General features: G+C 44.2%; 1 protein-coding gene across 5 annotated transcripts; it reads right to left on the reverse strand.

Annotated features, from left to right (window-relative positions):
* Positions 1-2,103: 2,103 nt before the first annotated feature.
* Positions 2,104-21,820, reverse strand: LOC104256650 (myosin heavy chain, skeletal muscle, adult-like). Of its 5 annotated transcripts, none has more exons than XM_059828008.1 (38): positions 21,617-21,820; positions 21,388-21,531; positions 21,138-21,294; positions 20,771-20,798; positions 20,561-20,672; positions 20,375-20,467; positions 19,442-19,505; positions 19,178-19,276; positions 18,972-19,075; positions 18,756-18,894; positions 16,438-16,556; positions 16,192-16,341; positions 15,329-15,499; positions 13,928-14,222; positions 13,735-13,820; positions 13,126-13,213; positions 12,916-13,033; positions 12,616-12,739; positions 12,394-12,530; positions 12,037-12,292; positions 10,822-11,064; positions 10,407-10,583; positions 10,176-10,321; positions 9,998-10,088; positions 9,520-9,909; positions 9,149-9,275; positions 8,929-9,047; positions 8,459-8,655; positions 7,871-8,054; positions 7,619-7,784; positions 7,323-7,447; positions 6,821-7,129; positions 3,877-4,080; positions 3,390-3,515; positions 3,124-3,294; positions 2,933-3,037; positions 2,695-2,790; positions 2,104-2,259 (listed from the first exon to the last, which is right to left on the reverse strand). In XM_059828008.1, the coding sequence occupies exons 1-38, from the start codon at positions 21,818-21,820 to the stop codon at positions 2,104-2,106; spliced, it is 5,820 nt and encodes a 1,939-aa protein (XP_059683991.1). The 5 variants fall into 5 exon arrangements, with proteins under 5 accessions (XP_059683991.1, XP_059683990.1, XP_059683992.1 ...); XM_059828007.1 differs by having other exon boundaries at positions 13,735-13,818; positions 13,923-14,222; XM_059828009.1 differs by having other exon boundaries at positions 13,735-13,804; positions 13,918-14,222.
* Positions 21,821-23,158: the final 1,338 nt, after the last annotated feature.

The following is a 23,158-nucleotide window of genomic DNA, read 5'->3' on the forward strand; positions in this document are numbered from 1 at the left end:
CCCGTGGAGCTCGAAATACTTATCCATGCTTTTACTGAGCCACAGTTGCAATACACTGACTTCAGAATCAAGCTTTTGCGTTTGGTATCGTTTCTTTGTTTCTTCGTTTAAAGAAATACGTGCTTTAGTACAAACAAAATCCTTTTGCTTCCTCTCAAGGTGTGGAAACAAAGGTTTTGTCTGGAAAGAAAGAATCCCACCTATTTCTTGGGAACGTACTGTGGGAAGGGAGAGAGGAGAGAGGTGGTTTCCCTTCTTCGGTGCCCAGCTATCCCTGGCATTGCTGCAGCTTTCACAGCTTCACACATAAAGATGCTGTCTCTCAAGAGCATCACTTACAGTGACACAGGAGTCAACACAGGGTGTCATCTTTTCCTTAAATATATTTAGCTGCTGCCTAGCAAAGTACTTCCATATTTAGTTATAACATGGGAGGATTCCTTGGGTGTAAACCTCAGTGTGCTTGGGAGAAGGAGGACCTCCTAATCCTGAATGCTGTTGCTGCAAACACACTGACCGCTGTGGTCAGTGCAAAAGGCTTGCTTCGTGCTGTCTCCTCCCCACCTCCCCTCCAACAACTCCAGCTCCCTTCCCCAGCAACTTCACAGCTTCTTGAAGTACTCCCTGGAATCGCAGGGGTGTGGAGCTAACCAGGAACCTCGAGGGACCCACAAGTGTTGCTGTAGCGAAAGAGAGCCAAGTGTCCTTTACCATTCCTGACACCTGCTTGTAGAATCTGCCCTTAGCAGCTACGCGATGCACCAGGGTCCAGTGCTGCCAGAACGGCTGCTCCATATTTTAAGTACTGCTTCTTGCCTTGCGGGAAACAGGCTGTCATGTGTTTAGAATGTCAGACCAGCACACATTGTGTGGGTGACTTGTTTCTTCTCTGTCCAGCCAGGATGCAGTTAGTATCTACATTCCAACTCATCCATTGCTGCAAGAGTCAGACAGGTAGGGCAGAGTTTGGCATTAGCGTCTGTGGTTTTTACCTCTCTAAAGTGCTAGGTGTTGTGATTTCTTTAAAGTATTACAGTGTTCCCAGAATTATTCCCACTTGAAGTCTTATCTTACATGATCAAAACTAGTTCCTTTAGCTTTTTGTATTTACACGAAACTCCGCATTATTCCTTGGCACCAAAGCTTATTATAGTCTTAATATCAGTATTTCAGTACCGGAAAACACTATACAGCACTGGAGCAGTTCCTAGCTTGTTCTAGTGGCTCTACATGTTACACTGGTAGAGGCTGATCCCACAGCGAGTCCTCTTGTTCACACTTACTTCTACCAATCTGTTCATCAATCTCCGTTTCATTTACAACAGGAACATTCTGCCTTAATATTGGCTATTCTGTCTAAGAGAGAAAGTAAGGAACTGCAATGTCTTCTTACCCAAATACATTATTTGTTTTACTTTAGAACTGATTATTAATAGCTTCTTCCATAAAAAAAAGCTCTGCCTGATCTTTAATTTTGCTCAATAAAAAGCCACTCTCCAGAGTTTGTGGCCTTCGCCTGCCTTGTTCAAAAGAGGCAGCACCTCAGCCCTTGCCTAAGTTCTTCCATGAGGACTCAGAGCCATCCAGATGCCTTTGGGGCTCCAGATGCTTTTACATGGGGCAACTCGCCTCTAAATCCAGCTTGCCAAAGTGAGAATGGGACCAGCAAGGACAGCCTCCGTGTACTGCACCCATTTAGAAAGGGGACTCCCCAAGGCAGAAATATTTTTGCTGTGCCAGGACAGACATGGTACTCATCCTGCCTTTGTCCTGATCCTCTCCTCTTACAAGCACGGGAATTAAATTAGAGTTATTCCCTACCCAGTAACGTAATAGGACACAGTGGAGGTGGGATAATTAAAGATCTACTATCCAAGGGTTACAGTGAAATAAAATGTTTCATCTGAAAATGCCCCAAACTTATGCAACTTCAGAACTGAATTGTAACAACTAAAAGCATTGCTTCTGCTGTGTATGCAAAGGAATCTACAGTCTTTATTCTCTAGACATTGACATGGTTACAAAGACTAATTACAGAAGAAAGCGACAGAGGAGTTCACATTTTGTGCCACCCTCAGGTTGCTTTGCTGCCTCATGACAAGTTCACTCTTCCTCTCCTATCTTCTTGCTGTGAAACTCCCGGCTCTTCACTCGGAGCTTGTTGACCTGCGACTCTGCAATGTCAGCCCGCTCCTCGGCTTCCTCCAGCTCGTGCTGGATCTTGCGGAACTTGGAGAGGTTGACATTGGACAGCTCCTCCTGCGTGGGGAGAGGGAGTCCGTGGTGAGGAGCCCAGGGCAGGGGTTTCACTCCTCCTGCGCCTCGGCCTTGAGGGGCTGCAACTCTTCCCTGAGGGAAGGCACAAACTTCCATCCCCCACCCACCGCTGCTTACACATAAGCCTCACACAGACCTCCTCATCCTCCCTTATTCAGGACCCCACTGTGACAAGCTTCACCAGTACTATGTCACACTTCAGGAGCTATTTTGTCACTTGGTCTTGTCATTTGCGTACTTATTCTCCCACTTGTTTGGTGCTCAGGTATCAGGGGGGGTTCATCTGGATGACAAAGACACCCTAAACCCCTGGATTACTGATTACTGGCGTCTTCCAAATTTCTGATATTCATCTCCTCAGCACCTGTGGGACACCCACCGAAAGCAACGCTGGCCCCTTCTCCAAGCAATACTTACAGCCTCCTCAGCTTGTCTCTTGTAGGACTTCACCTTCGTTTGCAGCTTGTCCACCAGATCCTGCAACCTCAGAATGTTCTTCCGGTCTTCCTCAGACTAGAATGATTGGCAAAGAGGAAAGAGAAGGAATTACTGGTTTCCCCACAACACAAAATAACATTTCCCCTTGGAGCTCATGTGAAAAGCTTTGGTTTCCTGGGATGAGGGTGTGTCAGCCCAAGGAGGCCTCCTGCCTTACCTGGTAGGTCAGCTCCTTCACCCTCCTCTCGTACTTGCGCACACCCTTCACGGCTTCAGCGCTGCGCTTCTGCTCAGCATCAACCTCCCCTTCCAGCTCCCGCACCTGCAAAGAGAAGCCCATCTTTGGAGCTTCCCTGCTCTCTCTCCAAGGGGCGTGCTCACTCATGCACAAATACCAGCCCTACGCACTCTGGCCTCCAGCTTCTGGATTTGCTTCTTGCCTCCCTTCAGCGCCAACTGCTCAGCCTCATCGAGACGGTGCTGCAGGTCCTTCACCGTCTGGTCCAGGTTCTTCTTCATCCTCTCCAGGTGGGCGCTGGTGTCCTGCTCCTTCTTCAGCTCTTCTGCCATCATGGCTGCCTGAGGAGAGCAAAGGGTGAAAGGCATTTTGGGGCTGGAGACAGTCTGGGAGAGAATACATCCACCACCAGCAGTGAAAGGAGCGCCCAACTCACATCTGTGATGGCCTTCTTGGCCTTCTCTTCAGCATTGCGGGCTTCCTGGATCGTATCCTCCATTTCACCCTGAATTTGGGCAATGTCTGTTTCCAGCTTCTTCTTGGTGTTGATCAAGCTGGTGTTCTGTTGAGCAACAAAAAATACTGTCCAGATAGTTCCAAACCAGAACAGTTATTTTAGAAATCTACTGTTTAAATTTAAAGTTATCGTCTATGTATCTAATTTTAGCATCCTCCTTCAAATGATGCATTTGTCAGGTCATACACTACTAGACAGCGGAGAGTTCTTAAAATTTTGAGGAGCACTTCTGACTCCTGTTAGTGCAATCCGACTCATTTAGCTATAATCCAGTTCTTTGTAGAAGGGCAATAACTCTGCTTCAGGTTAAGCTTTTTATTACAAGAGATGATTTAAGAATTTACCCAGATGAAAAATCTGGGAAAACAAAAAAGGCTCTTGAGATTTTGAATCTCATGACACTAACCTGAGTGTGGAGGAGCTGAACTCTCTCACTTGCATCCATCAGTTCCTGCTCAGCCACTTTCCTTGACCGTTCTGTCTGCTCCAGGGCTGCCCGTAGCTCCTCAATTTCAGCCTGCAAGAGGTTGGCTCTGCGCTCCACCATGGCCACCTGCTCCTTCAGGTCCTCCTGTGTCCTGAGAGCATCGTCCAAGTGTATCTGGGTATCCTTTAAGAGAGGAAAGAGAAATTATAAGGCAGCACAGCACTGTTGCACAATGGCAATTACCACCAGTCTAGTAAGTATTATGTCAGTATAATATATACGTATACTTACAGATATAATATATATTGATATGCAGAATTATTATGGCAGCATACGCACAGTATCTAAGAATGCGAGCAGGAGAGCGATACATGGTATTGCGCACTGCCCCAGGCTGAGTGACAGCCCCACCTAAATTTAAGGCTGTGCAAGGGGAAGGTAAGCCTGAATTCAAACTCCAGCTGACTGGCACAAGTAACTTAGAAGATGAAGGAAACTGGGACCTTTGTCCCTGCTTGGGGCAGAAGAACGAACCTTCGCCCACCCGCTGAAGTGCCCCTACATAACAGACACGATGTTCTGGGGTTGAAAAATGAAGAGCGCATGAGTAACTGACAGGATCCAGGAAAAGTCAGCTGTGTAAAGTTGATCCAACCACCCACTCCCATTAGAAGCAGTGCCACCAGAGAAGAACATAAGGTGTTAGGAACTGGAGATTCGTCACTGAGAGGCACCAAAACACCCGTTTACCATCCAGAAAATTTCTCTAGAGAAGCTTGCTGCCTACAAGGAGCTCGCATTTGTGATGCCACTGAGAGGCTACCAAGCCTGGTGAACCCTTCAGATTATCATTCACTCCTACTATTCCATGTAGGCTTTAATGATATTGCAACAAGTCAACTTATAACCATCAGAAGAGCAATGGTAAAAGGATCTGGAACCCAGGTAGTGTTCTTCTCCACCCTCCCAGTCAGAGGAAGACATTCAGGAAGGAGGAGAAAAATTGAACAGGTGAATGCCTGGCTGTCTAGCTGGTGCCATGTTCAAGCTTTTGGCTTCTATGATCATGGACCTACCTTTGAGAAGCTCAGTCTGTTGGGAGCTGCTGGGATTCACCTGACCAAGTCAGGCAAGAGGGTCTTTGCCAACAAGCTGGCCAGAGTTTAAACTAGACTCAGCGGGGGAAGGGAATGGAGTTTTGAGTAACAGAGAAGAGCCAGGGGCTGCTGATGTACTAGGAAGCAACAGGGAAACATCTGTCAAATGCTCCAAAGGATTTAGGGTTTGTTCCTCTGAAACGTGATATGGTCAATAGCCCAACTGAAGTGTCTCTATACCGATGCAGGTAGCATGGGTAATGAACAGGAGGAGTTGGAAGCCACTGTGCAGCTAAAAAGCTATGATTGAATCGCTGTCAGTGAAACTTGGTGGGAGGAATCACATGACTGGAGTGCTGCAATCAGTGGCTATAAACTGTTCAGAAGGGACAGGCAAGGAAGGAGAGGTGGGCAGGTTGCCCTCTATGTAAAAAAGGGATTGAGTGCACAGAGCTGTCTTTGAAAAACAGTGCTGAGCCACGTCGAGAGCTAACGAGTAAAAATTAGAGGCCAAGCCAACAAAGGAGACCTCGTGGCTGGTGTTTATTAGAGGCCACCTGACCAAGGGGAGCCTGTTGACGAGGTGTTACTACTTCAGCTATGGGAAGCATGACACTCGCAGGCTCTGATCCTGCCGGGGGACTTCAATCACCCTGACATCTGCTGGAAAAGCAGCACAGCAAGCTGTAAGCAGTCCAGGAGACTCCTGGAGTGAATCAAGGATAATATCTTCATTGAGGGGATAGGCAGCCCAACCGGAGGAGAAGCGTTACTGGACATGTTGCTTACCAACACCGATGAACTAATTAGACATGTCAAGATTGGTGGCAGCCTGGGCTGCAGTGATCATGCCCCGGTGGTATTCACAATCTTGAGGAAAATGGGCCACATAAAGAGTAAGGTCAAGACCCTGAATTTTAGGAGAGTGGACTTTCAGTTGTTTATTGAATTACTGGGTGGGACCCCCCAGGAAACTGCCCTCAGGGAAAAAGGAATAGAAAAGAGTTGGCATGGTGGTGTTGGGTTGATGGTTGGACTTGATGATCTTACAGGTCTTTTCCAACCTTAGTGATTCTGTGATTCTGATTCTTTAAGGAACATTTTTCTCAGAGTGCAAGAGCTCTCAATTCCCATGAGCAAGCAATCAGGCAAGGAAGGCAGGAGAACAGCATGGCTGTGATAAGGACCTCCTGGTCAAACTAAAGGGTAAGAAGGAAATGCATAGGCAGCAAAACCAAAGGCACATATCCTGGGAAGAATACAGGGATGCTGCCCAGATGTGTAGGGATAGGATCAGGAAGGCTAAGGCACAGCTGGAGCTGAATTCCTGTTGTATTAAGCTTTGGTGTGGCCCCACCTTGAGTATTGTGTGCAGTTCTGGACCCCACAGTTTAAAAAGGATGTTAAGGTACTTGAATGCATCTAGAGGAGGGCAACAAAGCTGGTGAAAGGGCTGGAAGGCATGTCCTCTGAGGAGTGGCTGAGGACACGGGATTTGTCTAGTTTGGAGAGAAGGACGCTGAGGGGTGATCTCATTGGTCTCTACAGCTTCATGAGGAGGGGAAGTGAAGAGGGAGGTGCTGATCTCTTCTCCCTGGTATCCAGTGACAGGACATTGTGGATGCCCCATCATTGAAAGTGTTCAAGGTCAGGTTGGACATTGTTTTGAGCAGTCTGATCTAGTAAAAGGTGTCCTTGCCCACGGCAGAGGGGCTGGACTAGATGATCTTTGAAGGCCCCTTTCAGCCCAAACCATTCTATGATGAAATGATTCTGTGATCTCAGACAAGCTAGACACCTATGTGCACGTCCTTAGCTTAACATACCTTGAGCACTGCCTGTGTGTTTCTCAGGTTCTTCTGTGCCTCCGCAGCCACGCGGTTGGCATGGCTCAGCTGGATCTCCATTTCATTCAGGTCTCCCTCCATCTTCTTCTTCAGCCGCAGGGCTTCATTCCGGCTCCTGATCTCAGCGTCCAGGGTGCTCTGCATGGACTCCACAATTCTGAGGTGGTTTCTCTTCAGCTGGTCGATCTCCTCGTCTTTCTCTGCTATCTTCCTGTCAATCTCAGACTTCACCTGGTTGAGCTCAAGCTGGAGGCGCAGGATCTTCCCCTCTTCATGTTCAAGGGAGGCCTGGACAAGTGGACACAAACATTTGTAACATCGATAAAGCTAGTGCTTGCTTTCTAGGTAATGACAGAATGTTTCAGGAAGTCGCAGCTGGCTGCACTCCCCAGCTAGAACAGAGGGGGACCAAGCAGCTTTTAGCCATATTTCCCCATTGCTCCTATTTTTAGTGCAGACACAACTGATTATGGGCATGTACCTCAGCTTCCTCCAGAGCAGCCTGGATTTCAGATTTCTCCTGCTCAATCTGCTTCTTGACTTTCTCCAGCTCATGAATCGCCTTTCCTCCCTCGGCAATCTGCTCCGTCAGGTCAGCAATCTCCTCTGCAAGGAAGGGTGAAAAGTGGCATGGTCAGGCGCAGAGCCTGAGAGAAGGGCCCTGGTGAACCAAGGTGACAGGCATCTTCTTATCACTGCGGGCCCAGACTTGTTTAGTGTGGCAGATAGAGAAGCTTGTGAGAAATCCCTGCCAGGAGCAGAGGGCCAGGGACTTACGCTGCAAGTTCTTGTTCTCACGCTTCAGCGTTTCCAGGTGATCCAAGGACTCCTCATAGGCATTCTTCATCTTAAACAGCTCCGTGCTGAGAGAGCGAGACTCCTTCTGGGAGGCTTCCAGCTCAGCCTGCGTTTCCTCATACTTCTGCTTCCACTCTGCCAGGATCTGAAGAGAAACGGGGCGTGAGTATGGATGTGGCAATCAGGAGGGGATGCTCTGCCCAGGAGCCCCAGGCCGGGAGCCCAAAAGACCTTGTCAAAGTTCTTCTGCTTCTTATCCAGAGCTGCACAGGCAGCATTCGATCGCTCCACGTCAATCATCAGGTCCTCCACTTCATTCTGCAGCCTCTGCTTTGTCTTTTCCAGGGAGGCACATTTGGCATTCACAGCTTCAACATGTTCCTCTGCATCCTGCAGGCGCTGTGCCAGCTTCTTCCTGGGACCAGATAAGCACAGCTCATGCTTTGAGAACAAACGGGTGGGTGTGGTGTGTGGCTGATGTGCTTTTCACAATATAAAATTTTACTACTTCATTATGTATCCTGTGCACAGACAGTGCAAGTCGTCTCCCAGCCAGTCATTGTTTTCCCAGTGGTCATTCCCAGGCTTGAACAACCACTGTGCCACCTGTCCACAGGTTTTCTGTACCGTTCTCTGGGTCAGGGGAATGTTTTCCTTTACATTTCCTAAACCACACCCAATGGAGGATATACTTTACCTCAGCCCTTACCCTGCTCCAAAGCACAGCTTTAACTTTTTATGGCAATATCGCAGTTGTGTCTTAAAATTTACTTTCTTATTCTCCCCCTTTTTTCTGCCTTTCCCACTTTCTCAACATACTTGGCCTCCTCCAGCTCCTCCGTGCGCTGAATAGCGTCCGTCTCATATTTGGTTCTCCACTGGGCCACTTCGCTGTTGGCCTTGGACAGGGCACGCTGCAGTTCACTCTTGGCTTCCTGCTCCTCCTCATATTGTTCCCGGAGCAAGTCACAGTCATGGCGAGCAGACTGTAAGGCATGGGCCAGGGCATTCTTGGCCTGGGTAGAGAGCGGGATTGGGACAGGAATGGTAATATCCTGGGAAATCTCTTCCAATGTATTAATTTAACACTGTGAATATGACCACTGGGAGGGTGCAGGTGTTTGCAATGAGGGACACAGGTAAGCCTGGAGGACAAAATCCACTAATCGCACTCCCCACAGAAATTAAAATCTTCTCCCAGTATGGCTTGTGCTAAGCAGACCCTGTCCCCACTAGGCAGTGTGAGGTTAAGAGTGTTTTCAATGGCCAGCTGTAGGAAAAGTCATCACCTTGATCTCTTCCTCTAAGTGCCTCTTGAGTTCCTCAATCTGTTGTGTGAAAGCCTGCTTGCCTCTTGACAGCTGAGAAATCAGAGCATCTTTCTCCTCCACCTGGCGCGAATATTCACCTAGGAAAGCCCACAGAAAGGAAATGTATTCATTGTCATTCAGGACCCAAAGCTGGTGTGGGATGCTTTCCCATTGCAGAGCTCAGCGGAGGCTCTGTCACCTGATTCTGTCTGCAGACGAGCTCTTTGAGCACTGAGGTCATTGATCATGCGCTGATGCTCTTCTTCCTTTGTCTTAATCTCACTCAGCTGGTCTTCCAGAGTGCGGCACATCTTCTCCAGATTTGCCTGTGGAGTTCACAAAGAATGAAAGAAGATTAGTATCTGGACTCCTCCTTATTCTGAACAGCATGAGTCTCGCCAGAAAAATTTGAACTGATGTGCCAGCTATATACTGGTCATTGGTGTTAGAAGTTTATGAAATATAGTTCCATACAGGGACTGAGCGTTATATTGTAACCTGACCATATTTTAAAATTATGTGTTTCAACATTATTTATTTTCAAGATGTTTTCAATATATTTTTCAGTACCTTGGCTTTGGAGACAGACTCCATGTTACTGGCCAAGTCGTCAATCTCCATCTTCAGCTCACTCTTCTCCTTCTCCAGCTTCTGCTTCACTCGTTGCAGGTTGTCGATCTGCTCCCCAAGCTCAGCTGTGCTGTCTGCGTGCTTCTTCCGCAGGGTGGCAGCCGTGGCTTCATGCTGCAGCGTGGCCTCTTCGAGGTCACGGCGCATCTTCTGAAACTCTGCCTCACGCTTCTTGTTCATCTCAATCTGAGCTGCAGTAGCCCCTCCTGCTTCTTCCAGGCGCTCGCTGATCTCCTCTAGCTCCCTGGAGAGGTCAGCCCGATGCTTCTCTGCTTTTGCCCGAGAGGTTCGCTCTGCCTCAATTTCCTCCTCCAGTTCCTCAATACGAGCCTGGGGAACATTAGGGACCCTTCACACCTCTGCCCTCCTCCTACCTGGCCTGTGTCTGGGTGAGAGAGGGGAAGGAGCAGAGACTTGCCTGCAGCTCCTTGATCTTCTTCTGTGATTGCATGCCCAGGGCTTGCTCATCCTCGATTTTGCTCTGGATCTGGCTGATTTCAAAGTCTTTCCTTTGGGCAAAGCAAACCAGGTTAGAGCTCAAAGAAAAAAGACAAGTGCACCAGCCCACCACACAACTGCCCCACAGCCACACTTACTTCTTCAGTTTCTCATCCAGCTGCTGCTTATCATTTTCCAAATCCATTATGCTGTCATGGGCCAGCTTTAGGTCTCCTTCGAGTTTCCTCTTAGCTCTCTCAAGGTCCATGCGCAGTTTCTTCTCTTGCTCCAGGGAACCTTCCAGCTAAAAAGAACAAGACCATCAGTGCTCTGCCAACCAGGTCTAACTCCGTGCCTGCCCTGTTTTTGCTGTATGCCTGTGTGCTTACATCGTCCACTTGCTGCTCCAGCTTGGTCTTAGCTTTGGTCAGAGTATTGACTTTGTCCTCTTCTGCCTGCAGGTCGTCCAGTGTCTGCTGATGGGCCTCTTGGAGGGCTTTCTTCTCTTTTGTCAGCTTGGCAATGGTCTCGTCCAAGGCTGCCATCTCCTCTGTGAGATTTTTCACCTACACGTATGAACAAGTGTCAAAATGAAAACATGTCTGCTGGTGCAGTGAAATTTTCACTTTGCAGTCAGTGACATTTTCACTTTGCAGTGTTTTGCCAGGTGTTTCATTTATCTTTTAGATACTCAGACAAGGCCCAGCTCAAAACTTTTGAAAGCCAACATGTCTTATGGTAGCAGGCTTTTAATCTGAGAGCCAGTGATGTATTGACCCTTTCTGTAACTCCCCATGTGTGTACCTTGTTTTCGGTGGCATGTTTTTCTTTCTCCACCTTGGCCAGTGTTAACTCAAGGTCATCAATATCTTTCTTCAGCTCTGAACATTCATCCTCCAGTTTTCTCTTCTTGGCTGTCAGTTCAGCATTAATTTCCTCCTCATCCTCAGCCCTTTCAGTCACCTCCTTTACTTTGGCTTCTAGCTGGATTTTGGTTTTGATGAGCTGGTCACACCTTTCCTCAGCATCAGCTAAAGCGTCAGCTTCCTGGTGGGAAAATACAGTAAAGTTTATTTAATGCTGAAGGAACAGTTGTGCATCAGTAAGACCTTTGGGATTACTTTTTGGGAAAATGTTACTGCACAATTACATTACAAATCACAAATTTATATTAAGTTTTTAATCAATTTTAATTTTTTTTGGACCTTTTTCATTATTGTTTACTGTGTCTAGCTTTATTATATTTCACCTTTTTTATTTCAGGTATGTCAGTTGGTTACTTGGATTTAATTGATGTTTCCCTTTTCTCCTTTAGAAAGTGATTGTATTTTATAAAGTACCATATTCAAATTTGTGTAGAAGTATTGACTAATGTAAATAATTCCACCATTGAGATAATATTTGAAAATCCCATTAGTAGCTTTAGACTCAGCCAATACAGTCAGTGGACACTAGAACAAGATTCTTCTTTCCCTGAAACGGACAGTTCAACTCAAGGGTATTGCCTAAATGTTGCCTAAGATTCCAAGAAGCCAAATGGCACTGGAGAAAAACATAGAAGGCTGGCACTTGTGTTGTAGGATGTAATGGGCATCTGTGTCTTCTGGGAGCAGTAGCTACAGGAGCTCAGGTGCGATATGCTATTAGAAATAGCACTAAGCTCTTCATTTCAACAACTGAATTAAGGCAGAGTAGTTGGTCAATTGAATCACTGTCCCCACTCCACTAAATACACTAGAGTGACTATAATGAGGCTTTATGTCATGAACATACATGGAGACATGTACACGTAGGCATTAAGACTAAAAAGTCATTCTTTACCTTAAACTCCACTTTGTAATAGTGAGACTGAGTGGGGAAAGAATGTGGTCTGAATTTTACCTTTAGTTATATAGTATTCAGCTTAAAACATTTTGTAAGGCAGTTTAGTGTGCAATTTGATAGTTCTGTAGTATGAAAGAAGGGTTAGATCTGATTTACTCATTTCCCCTATAAAAAAAAAAAAATAATGTTACTCACAGCCTGCACTTGGAGCTGCAGGTCATTTTTCTCCTGCACCAGTTTCACCATTTTCTCCTCCAGCTCCTTCCTCTTTGCCTCAGACTTTGCAAGCTCTTCCTTGGTTTTCTCAAACTCCTCCTTCATGTTGGCCATCTCCTTCTCAGATTCTGCACTCTTCAGCAAGGGCTTGATCTTGAAGAACAGCTTCATCCAGGGCCAGTGCTTGACATTCATGAATGCACGAATATTGTACTGGATGCAGAAGATGGACTCCCTGAAGCATAATTAAAAAGTACATTGAATATTTTCAGTATGACAAGTGCTGACACTTTCCCCCAAGTCCAGTGACCTTAACTGAAGATGAGGAATGTCTACCTCCTCTCCACCATTCTCTGGTACTCCACTCTCATCAGGAAGCCCCTGCACCTGGCCTGTGTGCGAGTGATGAGCTGTGCCAGCTTCTCATCCCTCATCTCCTCCAGGAGACCTAGCAGCCCAGCTTTGAAGAACACCTTGAGAAAGGGAACGTTGCAGCACATTACTGTCAGGCAGAGCAAAGCACAGGCACACAGTGCGTGAGTCAAGGAGGGCTGGTACCTTGGTGTGGCCAAATTTGTACTGGGTGTGGTCCACATCGATTGACCCCAGAAGCTTCTCAGAAGCCTTCTTGCTATCAATGAACTGTCCCTCTGGGATAGCACTGGCATTAAGCACCTTGTATCTGTGAAAAGTGAAAGAGGAAGGTAAGGCTATTTTTTGCCAACAAAAACACACACTGGCTACTGAACCCCACCAGCTCGTATACAGTTATTTTTGGCAACAGAGCCCAGCCTGAATGAACCTGTATGAATGAACAAACATTGCTTTTAATGATGCTGAGAAGTGCAGCGCTCTTACCTCTGTTTGAAGTCAGCATAGAGAACTCTGCTGGGGAAACCTTTCCTGCAAATTCTGATGCCTTCCAGCACGCCATTACACCGCAGCTGGTGAAGTACCAGTTCATGCTCCATGGCACCTAGCAGTTCAGAGCATAAATGAATACCAGTTTCCCATGCAGAGGGGAGTGGATGTATCAGAGGAAGTTCTCTTTCTGGTTGAGCTTCTTACCAGGTGTCTTTGTTTCATTTGGGATGATGCAACGGACAAAATGGGGGTGAGTGCTCCGTAGGTTGGTCATCAGCTTGTTTAAGTTCTCCTGTGGGATCATGTGTATCAGTTTAGATAAAAAAAATTTACTTCTGTATACTCTGTATCTAGATGCCATGGAACTAATACAATGAATCTTAGGAGGAAGAAGCTTTCAAATTCAAAATTTAGATTTAATCAAACCTTCTATATACTTTAGTATTCTAATTAAAATAAAGTTTAAAATTCTGCACCTTAGTCTGTAGGAAATAAAACACTACAGTATAAAAATTTTAACACAAGCCTTTATAGGATTAATTTTTATATTACATCCTAGTTTCTGAAAAATATTTTTGACAAAGAACATAAGTGAACTTTTAAAAGAAATTCAGGGGGTAAGCTGAAGACTGCTTTAAGCAAATCCCTAATGTGAACAGATGATTACTAGGAAATAGCAGTGAATAACTTCTTCTCACTTCATACTTACTATTATTTCATCATAAAACCAAGGTCATGAGAACAGGCACTTAGATAGCTCAGATTTGAAACTATGTTCATGTCATTTTACAGATAACTAAATTCATACTTTACCCGGAAAAGAGCCGAGACAGTCTGGAAAGAAGAACCCTTCTTCTTGCCACCCTTCTTTCCACCACCAGCGCCACCACCACTAGCCTCTTCAGAAAGAAAGAGGTTTTTTAATATTATCTTCTTTGTTGCATCTTTACATATCATAAATGTTGGAGGAAAACAATTTTAGAAAACTAACCAGTTTCTGCTCCACCATAGGAGGCAAAAAGTAAGGCCAGTGTTTTCACAGATGATTTCTGATACAACCCAATGACAGTTTCATTCAGGGGGTCCTTGTTCTTCTCCAGCCAGCCAGTGATGTTGTAGTCCACCGTGCCAGCATAGTGCACCAGGGAGAAGTGGGCCTCAGCCTTGCCTTTGGCAGGCTTGGGCTTCTGGAAGTTGCTGGACTTGCCCAGATGCTGGTCGTAGAGCTTGTTCTTGAAAGAGGTGTCGGTTGCCTTGGGGAACATGCACTCCTCTTCCAGGATGGAGAAGATGCCCATGGGCTGGAAGATAGTACAATAAAGGAGAGAGAATGCCTGTAGAATAGTATGATCACAGCTTGGTCTTAAAGGGAATATAGTAAAAGCTAAGAATCAAACCAATACCACAGAATCACAGAATCATTAAGGTTGGAAAAGACCTGTAAGATCATCAAGTCCAACCATTAACCCAACACCACCATGCCCACTAAACCAGGTCCTGAAGTGCCACGTCCACATGTTCCTTGAACACCTCCAGTGATGGTGACTCCACCACCTCCCTGGGCAGCTTGTTCCAATGCTTGACCAGTTTCTCCTAATATCCAGCCTAAACTTCCCCTGGCGCAACTTGAGGCCATTTCCTCTTGTCCTATCACTTTTCACTTGGGAGAATAGACCAACACCCACCTCTCCACAAATCCCTTTCAGCTAATTGTAGAGAGTGATAAGGTCTCCCTTGAGCCTCCTCTTCTCCAGACCCTTGCCATGAAGAAAAATTTCTTTCTAAAAACTGAGTTCAAAGGATTCACCTGCTTGACTCCCATTTTGGCACAGTAATTCAGGAATGTTTTTTATGCCCAAAACCATGTTAAAAAATAAGGAGGAGAAAGATTATATCTTTCACCTTCAGAAATGTGCCCACTGCATATTTACTTCAGATTTTGATTTTAATCAACTCCCTAAATGATATGGAACTAGAAGAAATCTCTTTCAATTTCTTGCACTCAGAGGTCAGGCACTGACTGTATTGACCTGTCCTTACTTTACTATGAACAATGCAGAAAAAAAAGTATTCTCCAGATAACTTTATTCCAGAACCTTAAGAAAATATTTTTATTTTACTTTGGGAGCTGTTCTGTGTTTTTGAAAAAAATATCCTTTAATCAAGCAAGCAGAGATACCTTTCACACAGAAGTGTGTGAGGAATGACTTCCATAGTTATCTGTGGACTTTGTAATATCTCTAATGCATAATAAGCAATAGTACAGATTAAAAGATATTTCAAAAACTAAAACTGAATGAATGAAATTAAACATGAAAGAGACCTTTTTTTTGAATAGCATTTAACCATTTTCAATTTAAAATAATGAGTTCCAGAAAATACAAGAAATTTTTAATTAAAAATTTACCTTCTCGATGAGCTCAATGCAGGCAGCCAGGTCCATTCCAAAGTCAATGAATGTCCATTCAATTCCTTCCTTCTTATACTCCTCCTGCTCCAGCACGAACATGTGATGGTTGAAGAACTGTTGCAGTTTCTCATTGGTGAAGTTGATACACAGCTGCTCCAGGCTGTTGAACTTCCCAGTGGAAAAAAAACCAACAAGCACTCATTGTCAACATGCATGTTTCTTGATCATTCTCAACCCTTTATAAATCTCCTCAGTTAAAACACAACTGTATTATTAGGATAACACCATAGCAGCTCCCCCAAAAAATACCTGTATAATGAAAATGGATATTTTTCCAGAGCAGATATTTCTAGTAATCTCCTAAATTTCATAAAGTACTTTGGCATTTTTTTGTTCAGCCAAAGAGATGAGTGTATGCCCTGGTCTCCAATCTTTAAACACTTGATACCTCTGATTAAACACTTATCTATTCATTCCTTCATCCTTTAAACAATTTACACATCTTTAACCTGTTATATATTTGTCAATGTGTTTCCAAATACTAGTTCTACTCTAGAAGCTCTTATGTAAAACTGTAATTATGTTGGGTTCTTTTTAATCACTAACTTTAAGCTCAAACTGTTAAAATATTACAACATATAAAATTCTATTTGCTACTTCTACACAAACACCATAATTCTGTTATTGTACTGATGAAGCTTCTGAGGATTTTGCCCTATGCTACAAAAGAAAATGAAGGATTTTTTTCCAGAAAATTGCAAATGACTAGCATGTTAAACCCTCAGAAGAATATTGCTTGGAAGTCCTCTGATACAGCCATCTCCATCTGCAAGAGGAGTGCTCAAACCTGGAATTCTTACATCAAAGATCTCAAAGCCAGCAATGTCCAGGACACCAATGAAGTACTGCCTGGGCTGCTTTGTATCCAGCTGTTGGTTGATGCGAACAACCATCCACAGGAACATCTTCTCATAGACAGCCTTTGCCAGCGCACCCACTGAATTGTTCACCTAAAATAAAGAAGAATGCAGCAGAAGAAAAACAATATCTGGAGCAAACAGTAAGTGATACAAGCCAGAGGTTCCCAGTCACCGTCTGGTTTTTACCTGCTGCACGGTTTGACCCTTGGTCACATATTCATTCCCCACCTTGACTCGGGGGTAGCACAGTGCCTTGAGCAGGTCAGCTGAGTTCAGACCCATCAAGTAGGCAGCCTTATCAGCAACTAAGTAGAAGGGCAAGGAGACAGAACAATTAAGATTAACACGACATGCAGCATTTTGAGTGATGAACTCTTTCCAAAGCAACCCCAATATTGAATATCCTTGTGATCAAATTCTGTTTACTGGATCTCAGAGAAAACACGACAGTCATTAAAACAAAAATCATCTTTGTTTTGAAAGCTTTTCAGAGCAGTACACCTAAATGTTATTTTTATCTTTAAAAATATTCACAAAAGCATCTAGAAACGATGTATTTTTTAAAAACTCATCCTGAAAGCTGAAGTTTGTCACTTCAGTCCAGAGCTAATTGGTATCTATAAGCTAGGCAACAAAACATCAAAGTGTTAGCAGGTTAGCCACCTAAGTGTAACCCAAACCATACACTTAGGTACTTGGGCTAGCTGTATTCTTTGGCAGCAGCTATAACCCTAAAGGTGAATGCATTCCAAAAATAGAGGTAACAATAAAGAAGTGCCTCTTTATGGAGACTTATTGTTATACTCAGAGCACAAAGGCAGGCATATTCATCCATTCAGGGTCAAAACCTAAAAATTCAGTCCTGAAACTGGCCATCTGAGAGCATTCTTTGGAAGTCGACAGGGCTTAGCAATTTTCACAGTATCACAGAATCATTAAGGTTGGAAAAGACCTGTAAGATCATCAAGTCCAACCATCAACCCAACACCACCATGCCCACTAAACCAGGTCCCCCAATGCCACGTCCACAGGTTCCTTGGACACCTCCAGTGATGGTGACTCCACCACCTCCCTGGGCAGCCTCTTCCAGTGTTTGGCCACCCTCGCAGGAAAGAAATTTTCCCTAGTATCCAGCCTGTCGCAACTTGAGGCCATTTCCTCTTGTTCTATCGCTAGTTCCATGGGAGAAGAGACCAACACTTACCTCACCACAACCCTCTTTCATGTAATTGAAGAGCACAATAAGGTCTCCCCTCAGCCTCCTCTTCTCCAGACTGAACAACCCCAGCTCCCTCAGCCGCTCCTCCTAAGACTTGTGCTTCAGACCCCTCACCAGCTTCGTCGCCCTTCTCTGGACACGCTCCAGCACCTCAATGTCCTTCTCGTAGTGAGGGGCCCAAAACTGAACACAGCATTCGAGGTGTGGCCTCACGAGTGCCAAGTACAGGGCCATGACCATTTCCGTACTCCTGCTGGCCACACTATTTCTGATACAGGCCAGGATGCCTTTGGCCTTCTTGGCCACCTGGGCACACTGCTGGCTCATTTTCAGCCGGCTGTCGACCAGCACCCCCAGGTCATTTTCCACTGGGCAGCTTTCCAGCCACTCGTCCCCAGGCCTGTAGCGTTGCATGGGGTTGTTGTGACCCAAGTGCAGGACCCGGCACTTGGCCTTGTTGAACCTCATACAATTGGCCTCAGCCCATCGATCCAGCCTGTCCAGATGCCTCTGCAGAGCCTTCCGACCCTCGAGCAGATCAACACTCCCGCCCAACTTGGTGTCATCTGCAAACTTGCTGAGGGTGCACTCAATCCCCTCATCCAGATCATCGATAAATATATTAAACAAGACCGGCCCCAAAACTGAGCCCTAGGGAACACCACTTGTGACCAGCCACCAACTGGATTTGACTGCATTCACCACAACTCTCTGGGTTTGGCCGTCCAGCCAGTTTTTTACCCATGTATGCATTATATAACATTTAAGTGATTAAGTAGTCAGCTGAGAAGTAGAAATCTAAATCAGTTCTTCCCTAGCATGGTGTACCTATGCTTCACTTAGACTGATGTTCAAATAATACTGCTATGTAGTGACAGTTATGGGTTTGAATCTCCAAAGGAGAAGAAAGAAATTGAAGGGAAGTTCACTTTTACCTGGACAAATTGCTAAATAACAGATGATTTATGAAGGAGAAGTTCTAACATTGAATTTAATGCCTCCGTTTTCTTTAAAAAGTAACCAGAAACATATTTTCTGAACAATCTTTCTCTTCTCACTGGGTCTTTAATATAAGCATAATGAGCAGGCTGTCCTATCCAGAACTGTGGTAGCCCAGGAGAGAATCATGAACACATATATAATTTATACTTCAAATAAAGATTACGTATTAAATACCTAAACACTTTTTTACACATTTCCACTGTTCTCTTTCTCCATCTTCCAAATACTGAAATATTATTGCTACATCTGTTTCTAACAGGTCAACCACAGGCTTTGCTAATACCTTCTGTGCCATCTGGCTCTGCCTGCTCCTCACGCTGCTTCTGCTTGAACTTCAGGTTGCCATAGTGCATAACAGCCCCTGTCAGCTTGTAAATGGCTGTCTTCTCATCAGCAGTGAAGCCCAGGATGTCAATGGCACTCTGCAATAGGAACAGTAAAATAAAAGCTTTGTCTGGGAGAGATGACAATAGGTACAACTTTTTAAATTGTTACTTACGTCTGTAGCCATCAGCTCCTCCTGGTCATTAATGCTGGCAACAGTGATCTCACCTTGACTCACAAAGTGATAGTCATACGGGTTGGTGGTAATGAGAAGCATGTCTGAAAGTAAGAAGAGGGGACATGCAGGCTTAGTTTAGTCAAGCAAGTAATAGTGTGAGCTGTTGTTCAGCACTCTTCCTCCAAGTTAGTCATTCTTCCTACCTATTAGCTCTGGCTTCTTGTTGGACATGATCTGATAAAATATGTGGTAGCTCCTCTCTGCTTTGAGTTGGAAAGTGACTCTGGACTTCTCTAGCAGATCTGGAGGGAAAATTTAGTTAAAAACAAGAAGAAACAGCAAAAAAGAAAGTGGGGAGAAGATAGGAAGAAAAACAGGGAAGGCAGGACAGATGGTTGAGTGAAAAGGTGTTGTATGGAGCGATGGGTGAATGGATGGATTGTGAAGAGTTCAGGAAAGTGTCTTACACGTTTCAATATCGGCAGAAGCTAGTTTTCCTGTGGCACCAAAGTGAATTCTGATGAATTTGCCCTTTAAAGGAATAGAAGTGTCTTAAGATTTACATCATAAAAATTTATCTGAAATGAAGAGTTTTGCTACTGGGCACAGGATTTTTACTTAGAGACATTTTCTTAAGAATCAGCTATATTTCCACCATTGACATAAAATTGTCTTTTACATTTTTGACCATGAAAATAATTAACAGTGACACAGCTGTATTTTTTATGTATGCTGAATGTACAAATGGGAAGGAATGGGTAGATTTTGTTAGCCAAATTCTTCTAACTATATCCTGCTACAGAGAGCAGTCATCTTAATGGTATGGAACAAACCATTTAACCAGTTCAGCTGTTTAAATCTGTCTTGCTATCAAATAAGCCATTTCACTTCTGATTAATTAAATTTTACATAAAGCAAACATTATTTAAGTAGAAACTGTCTCTCTCCCCACCCCCTCTGTTTCTTTCTCTCTTTCTTTCTTTCATTCTTTCTCTCTTTCTTTTTTCTCTCTCTTTCATTGATCTTTTTCTTCCTGTCTCTCCCTTTCTCTCTTTCTTTCCCATCTTTCCTAACTTACCTCCCTTTCTTACTGGCATTCTGGCTGGCTGTCTTTTAGCAAACAAACAGAAATATAATTAAAAATAAATGAACATATGGTTTAACACTGCAATACATTATCTGTTATTTTAATTTTCATCTCAGTGGAAAGCAGAATTAATTATTGTCATAGAATCACTGTTTTTGAAATCTGGAGAATTCACCTTTAGAAAAAGTGGTAAAGTCATTATAAGAAAATTCAGTCTTACTCTTGAAAACATGATGGCTGAACAACAGAAAAGAATGACTGCCATGCACTCCTGTTTCCTATTTTTCAGGAATCATTTGGTTAAGCAACTTACAAAGCGTGAGGAATTGTCATTCCTCACGGTCTTGGCATTTCCAAAGGCCTCCAGCAGTGGATTGGCGCTGATGATTTGATCCTCAAGCGTTCCCTGCAGGACGATAATTATTCCTGGTTATCCTTTCCAAAAATCATGTCAGGAACAGAGGAAAGCATTGATTCCAGCCACTATCTATTAATTTGCCTGCATTTTGCCTGACTGCTCCTCTTTCTTCTTATCCCCGCTTGCTGCAATTGTTGCAAAGTACTGGATGACACGCTTTGTGTTCACAGTCTTCCCTGCACCGGATTCTCCACTGTCAACGCAAAGAGAGAAGCAGAGAGCCTGTGGTCAGGCAGGACGTCCCCTGGCACTGCGCAGCCCCACAGAGTCCCAAGTAGGGAGTGTACATACGTGATCAGGATAGACTGGTTCTCGCGATCTGTGAAAGAAGCAGAAATACAGTACTTAAAATTCAATGAACAACACAGAAAGAATGAAACATAGTCAGGTAAGTTTCATGCTTTCAACTCCATGCTGTCAGCTTGACTTAAAAAAACCAACCAACCAACCGAACAAACCTCTACAACACCTCACTGAGTGCAGGGGTGCCTTTATTTGAAATAGTAGAAACAATGGTGTGAAAATAATAAAACACACAATAGTATGTATCCATCAGAACCATGAAAGCTTTGAAAAAGTCTCTTCATACTACTGAGACACAGTATCCCTTCAGATTATTTCATGGTACAATCCCTCTGAGACAGATAGAGCCACTCACCAGTCAGCATGAACTGATAGGCATTGTCAGAGATGGAGAAGATGTGTGGAGGGGCCTCCTGGCGCTTCTTGCCTCGGTAGGCCAACACCACCTCTGGGTTGTACACCGGCAGCCACTTGTAGGGGTTGACAGTGACGCAGAAGAGACCCGAGTAGGTCTGCGAGGAAGGGAGACAGCACGTTGGCTTCCACTTAGCCTGGCAGAGCAGTTCCTCCTAGCTACCCAGAGGGAGACTGCTGCCGGTACTTACGTAGATCATCCAGGCTGCATAACGCTCTTTGAGGTTGTACAGCACAGCGGGTTCGTGGAGGTGGGTCATCATGGCCATGTCCTCAATTTTATCATACTTGGGAGGGTTCATGGAGAAGATTTGATCGTCCTTCACTGTCAGGGTCTGTCAGAGGAAGAAGGAGATGCATGTCAGCTAAGATCTGAAAGTAAGAATCAAATAGTGTCCTTCAACCTTGTTTCTTACTCACCTCTCCACCTTCAGTCTTGACGGTGACCTTCCCTGATTCTTTGCTCTGGATTGTCCCTTTCACAAAGGATTCCTTAGGATGCACCACGAAGACTGAAGTCTTGGCATCAAAAGGCTTGTTCTGTGCCTCGATTCTCTCCTTTTCTGACTTTCGGAGGTAAGGAGCCGCCTCCCCAAAGACGGCCATCTCAGAGTCTGACGACATGGCTGCACTTTATGGAGGGGCTTGTCAGCAAAGAACACTATGGAAAAGCAGACATGTTGCTCAAATGTGTCAAAAAGTAAGTGCTTGTTAGTAGAAGAAGAGATGGGAAAAGAAAGACACTGTGTTAATACTATTCATAGCTTTTTTAGAAGTAATTGTATATTTTTGCATTGGTGTGATTCAACATTTATGGAAAAAGTGAAAATTATATTTTGGGAGATCATTTGGCTTTCACTGTACTGAAATCACATTTGAAATATTCCATAGTCAAGTATTTAGACACTGTACTGTGGAGTTAAGAACCTCAAAATCCCTTTCAACTGCTTAGGCACTCTTTTAAAATTTACTTGAATTTATTACAATGCAGTTTCTTCCCAAGTGTAATTCAGAAAGCTCAGAAGGCTTGTACACCACTGTCTTGAGTGACATACAGACAACTTGAGCATCTTAATGGCTCAGTTTCAGTCTCTAAAACATTTGTATCATTGTATTAATGATACAATGATTTGCTAATTTTAGTGAGTTCTTGAATACAGGCATAAATGGCTACAATGCCTGTCAAAAGAAGATTAAGGCTGTTGCAGAACATACTGACATAGGTCCTTTTCTATTATTTTCTTTTGCTTTTTTAAAATTATTATAATTTTAGGGGAAAACAAAGTTAAACACAAAGATTCAAGGCTCAACTCAGGAATTTAAAACATAACAAATTTTAAAGCAAGGATTAATTTCTCTGAAAAATCACTTATTTCATTTTTTTTTTTCCCCAGGAAAAAAACGGTGGGCAGCTTAGGAAAACATTTGTTTATTTCTATCCTGTATAGAGATAGGTACCTAATATTTACACAACCTTCAATATTGTATTATATTTTTACTAAAATGAGAGAGTAACATGATAATTCTTTATTTGTCCCTGCAGGAACAGGTGGTGACTTACAGAGGAGGAGGGCTGCAGCTTCCATTTTTTGTGAGGTGGAGAACAGGCAGAGCAGTAAGGGGAACAAAGGACAGTGTTGCATTTTACAGAGATGACAAGCAGAGCTTGGCTGCTCATACTGCAGCTCTTTCTTCCCTTACTTCTTTAGTGACTTCATGGCAAATTTTAGACAAAACACTATATTAATTCACATGCTCTGATACAAAATGTTCAAATTTATTTTTTTCCTACTGTGCTCATCTACTGCAGCAACAGCAAAGATGGGAAGCCAGCAGGCCTTGCTCCCCGTTAGGTCAGTTAAGCAGGAGTGAAGAATGTCCCCATGGGGATTTGGATTTTCTGGTCTGCCATCAGTGGTCAGAGACTTCAAACACAGCCACTTAAAGATTGGACCAGATGAT

This window comes from Gavia stellata, chromosome 22, assembly GCF_030936135.1.
Source record: "Gavia stellata isolate bGavSte3 chromosome 22, bGavSte3.hap2, whole genome shotgun sequence".
Lineage (NCBI taxonomy): Eukaryota > Metazoa > Chordata > Aves > Gaviiformes > Gaviidae > Gavia > Gavia stellata.

Coding starts and splice junctions, on each gene's coding strand:
- LOC104256650 (XM_059828005.1), bottom strand. CDS start 21,820: ATGTCGTCAGACTCTGAGATGGCCGTCTTTGGGGAGGCGGCTCCTTAC. Junction 7,785..7,870: donor AGCAGAAGAACTTTGACAAG/GTCTTTTGGGCT, acceptor GTTTCTCTTCAG/ATCCTGGCAGAGTGGAAGCA. Junction 7,130..7,322: donor CTGCTCTGGAGGAAGCTGAG/GTACATGCCCAT, acceptor CCACTTGTCCAG/GCCTCCCTTGAACATGAAGA.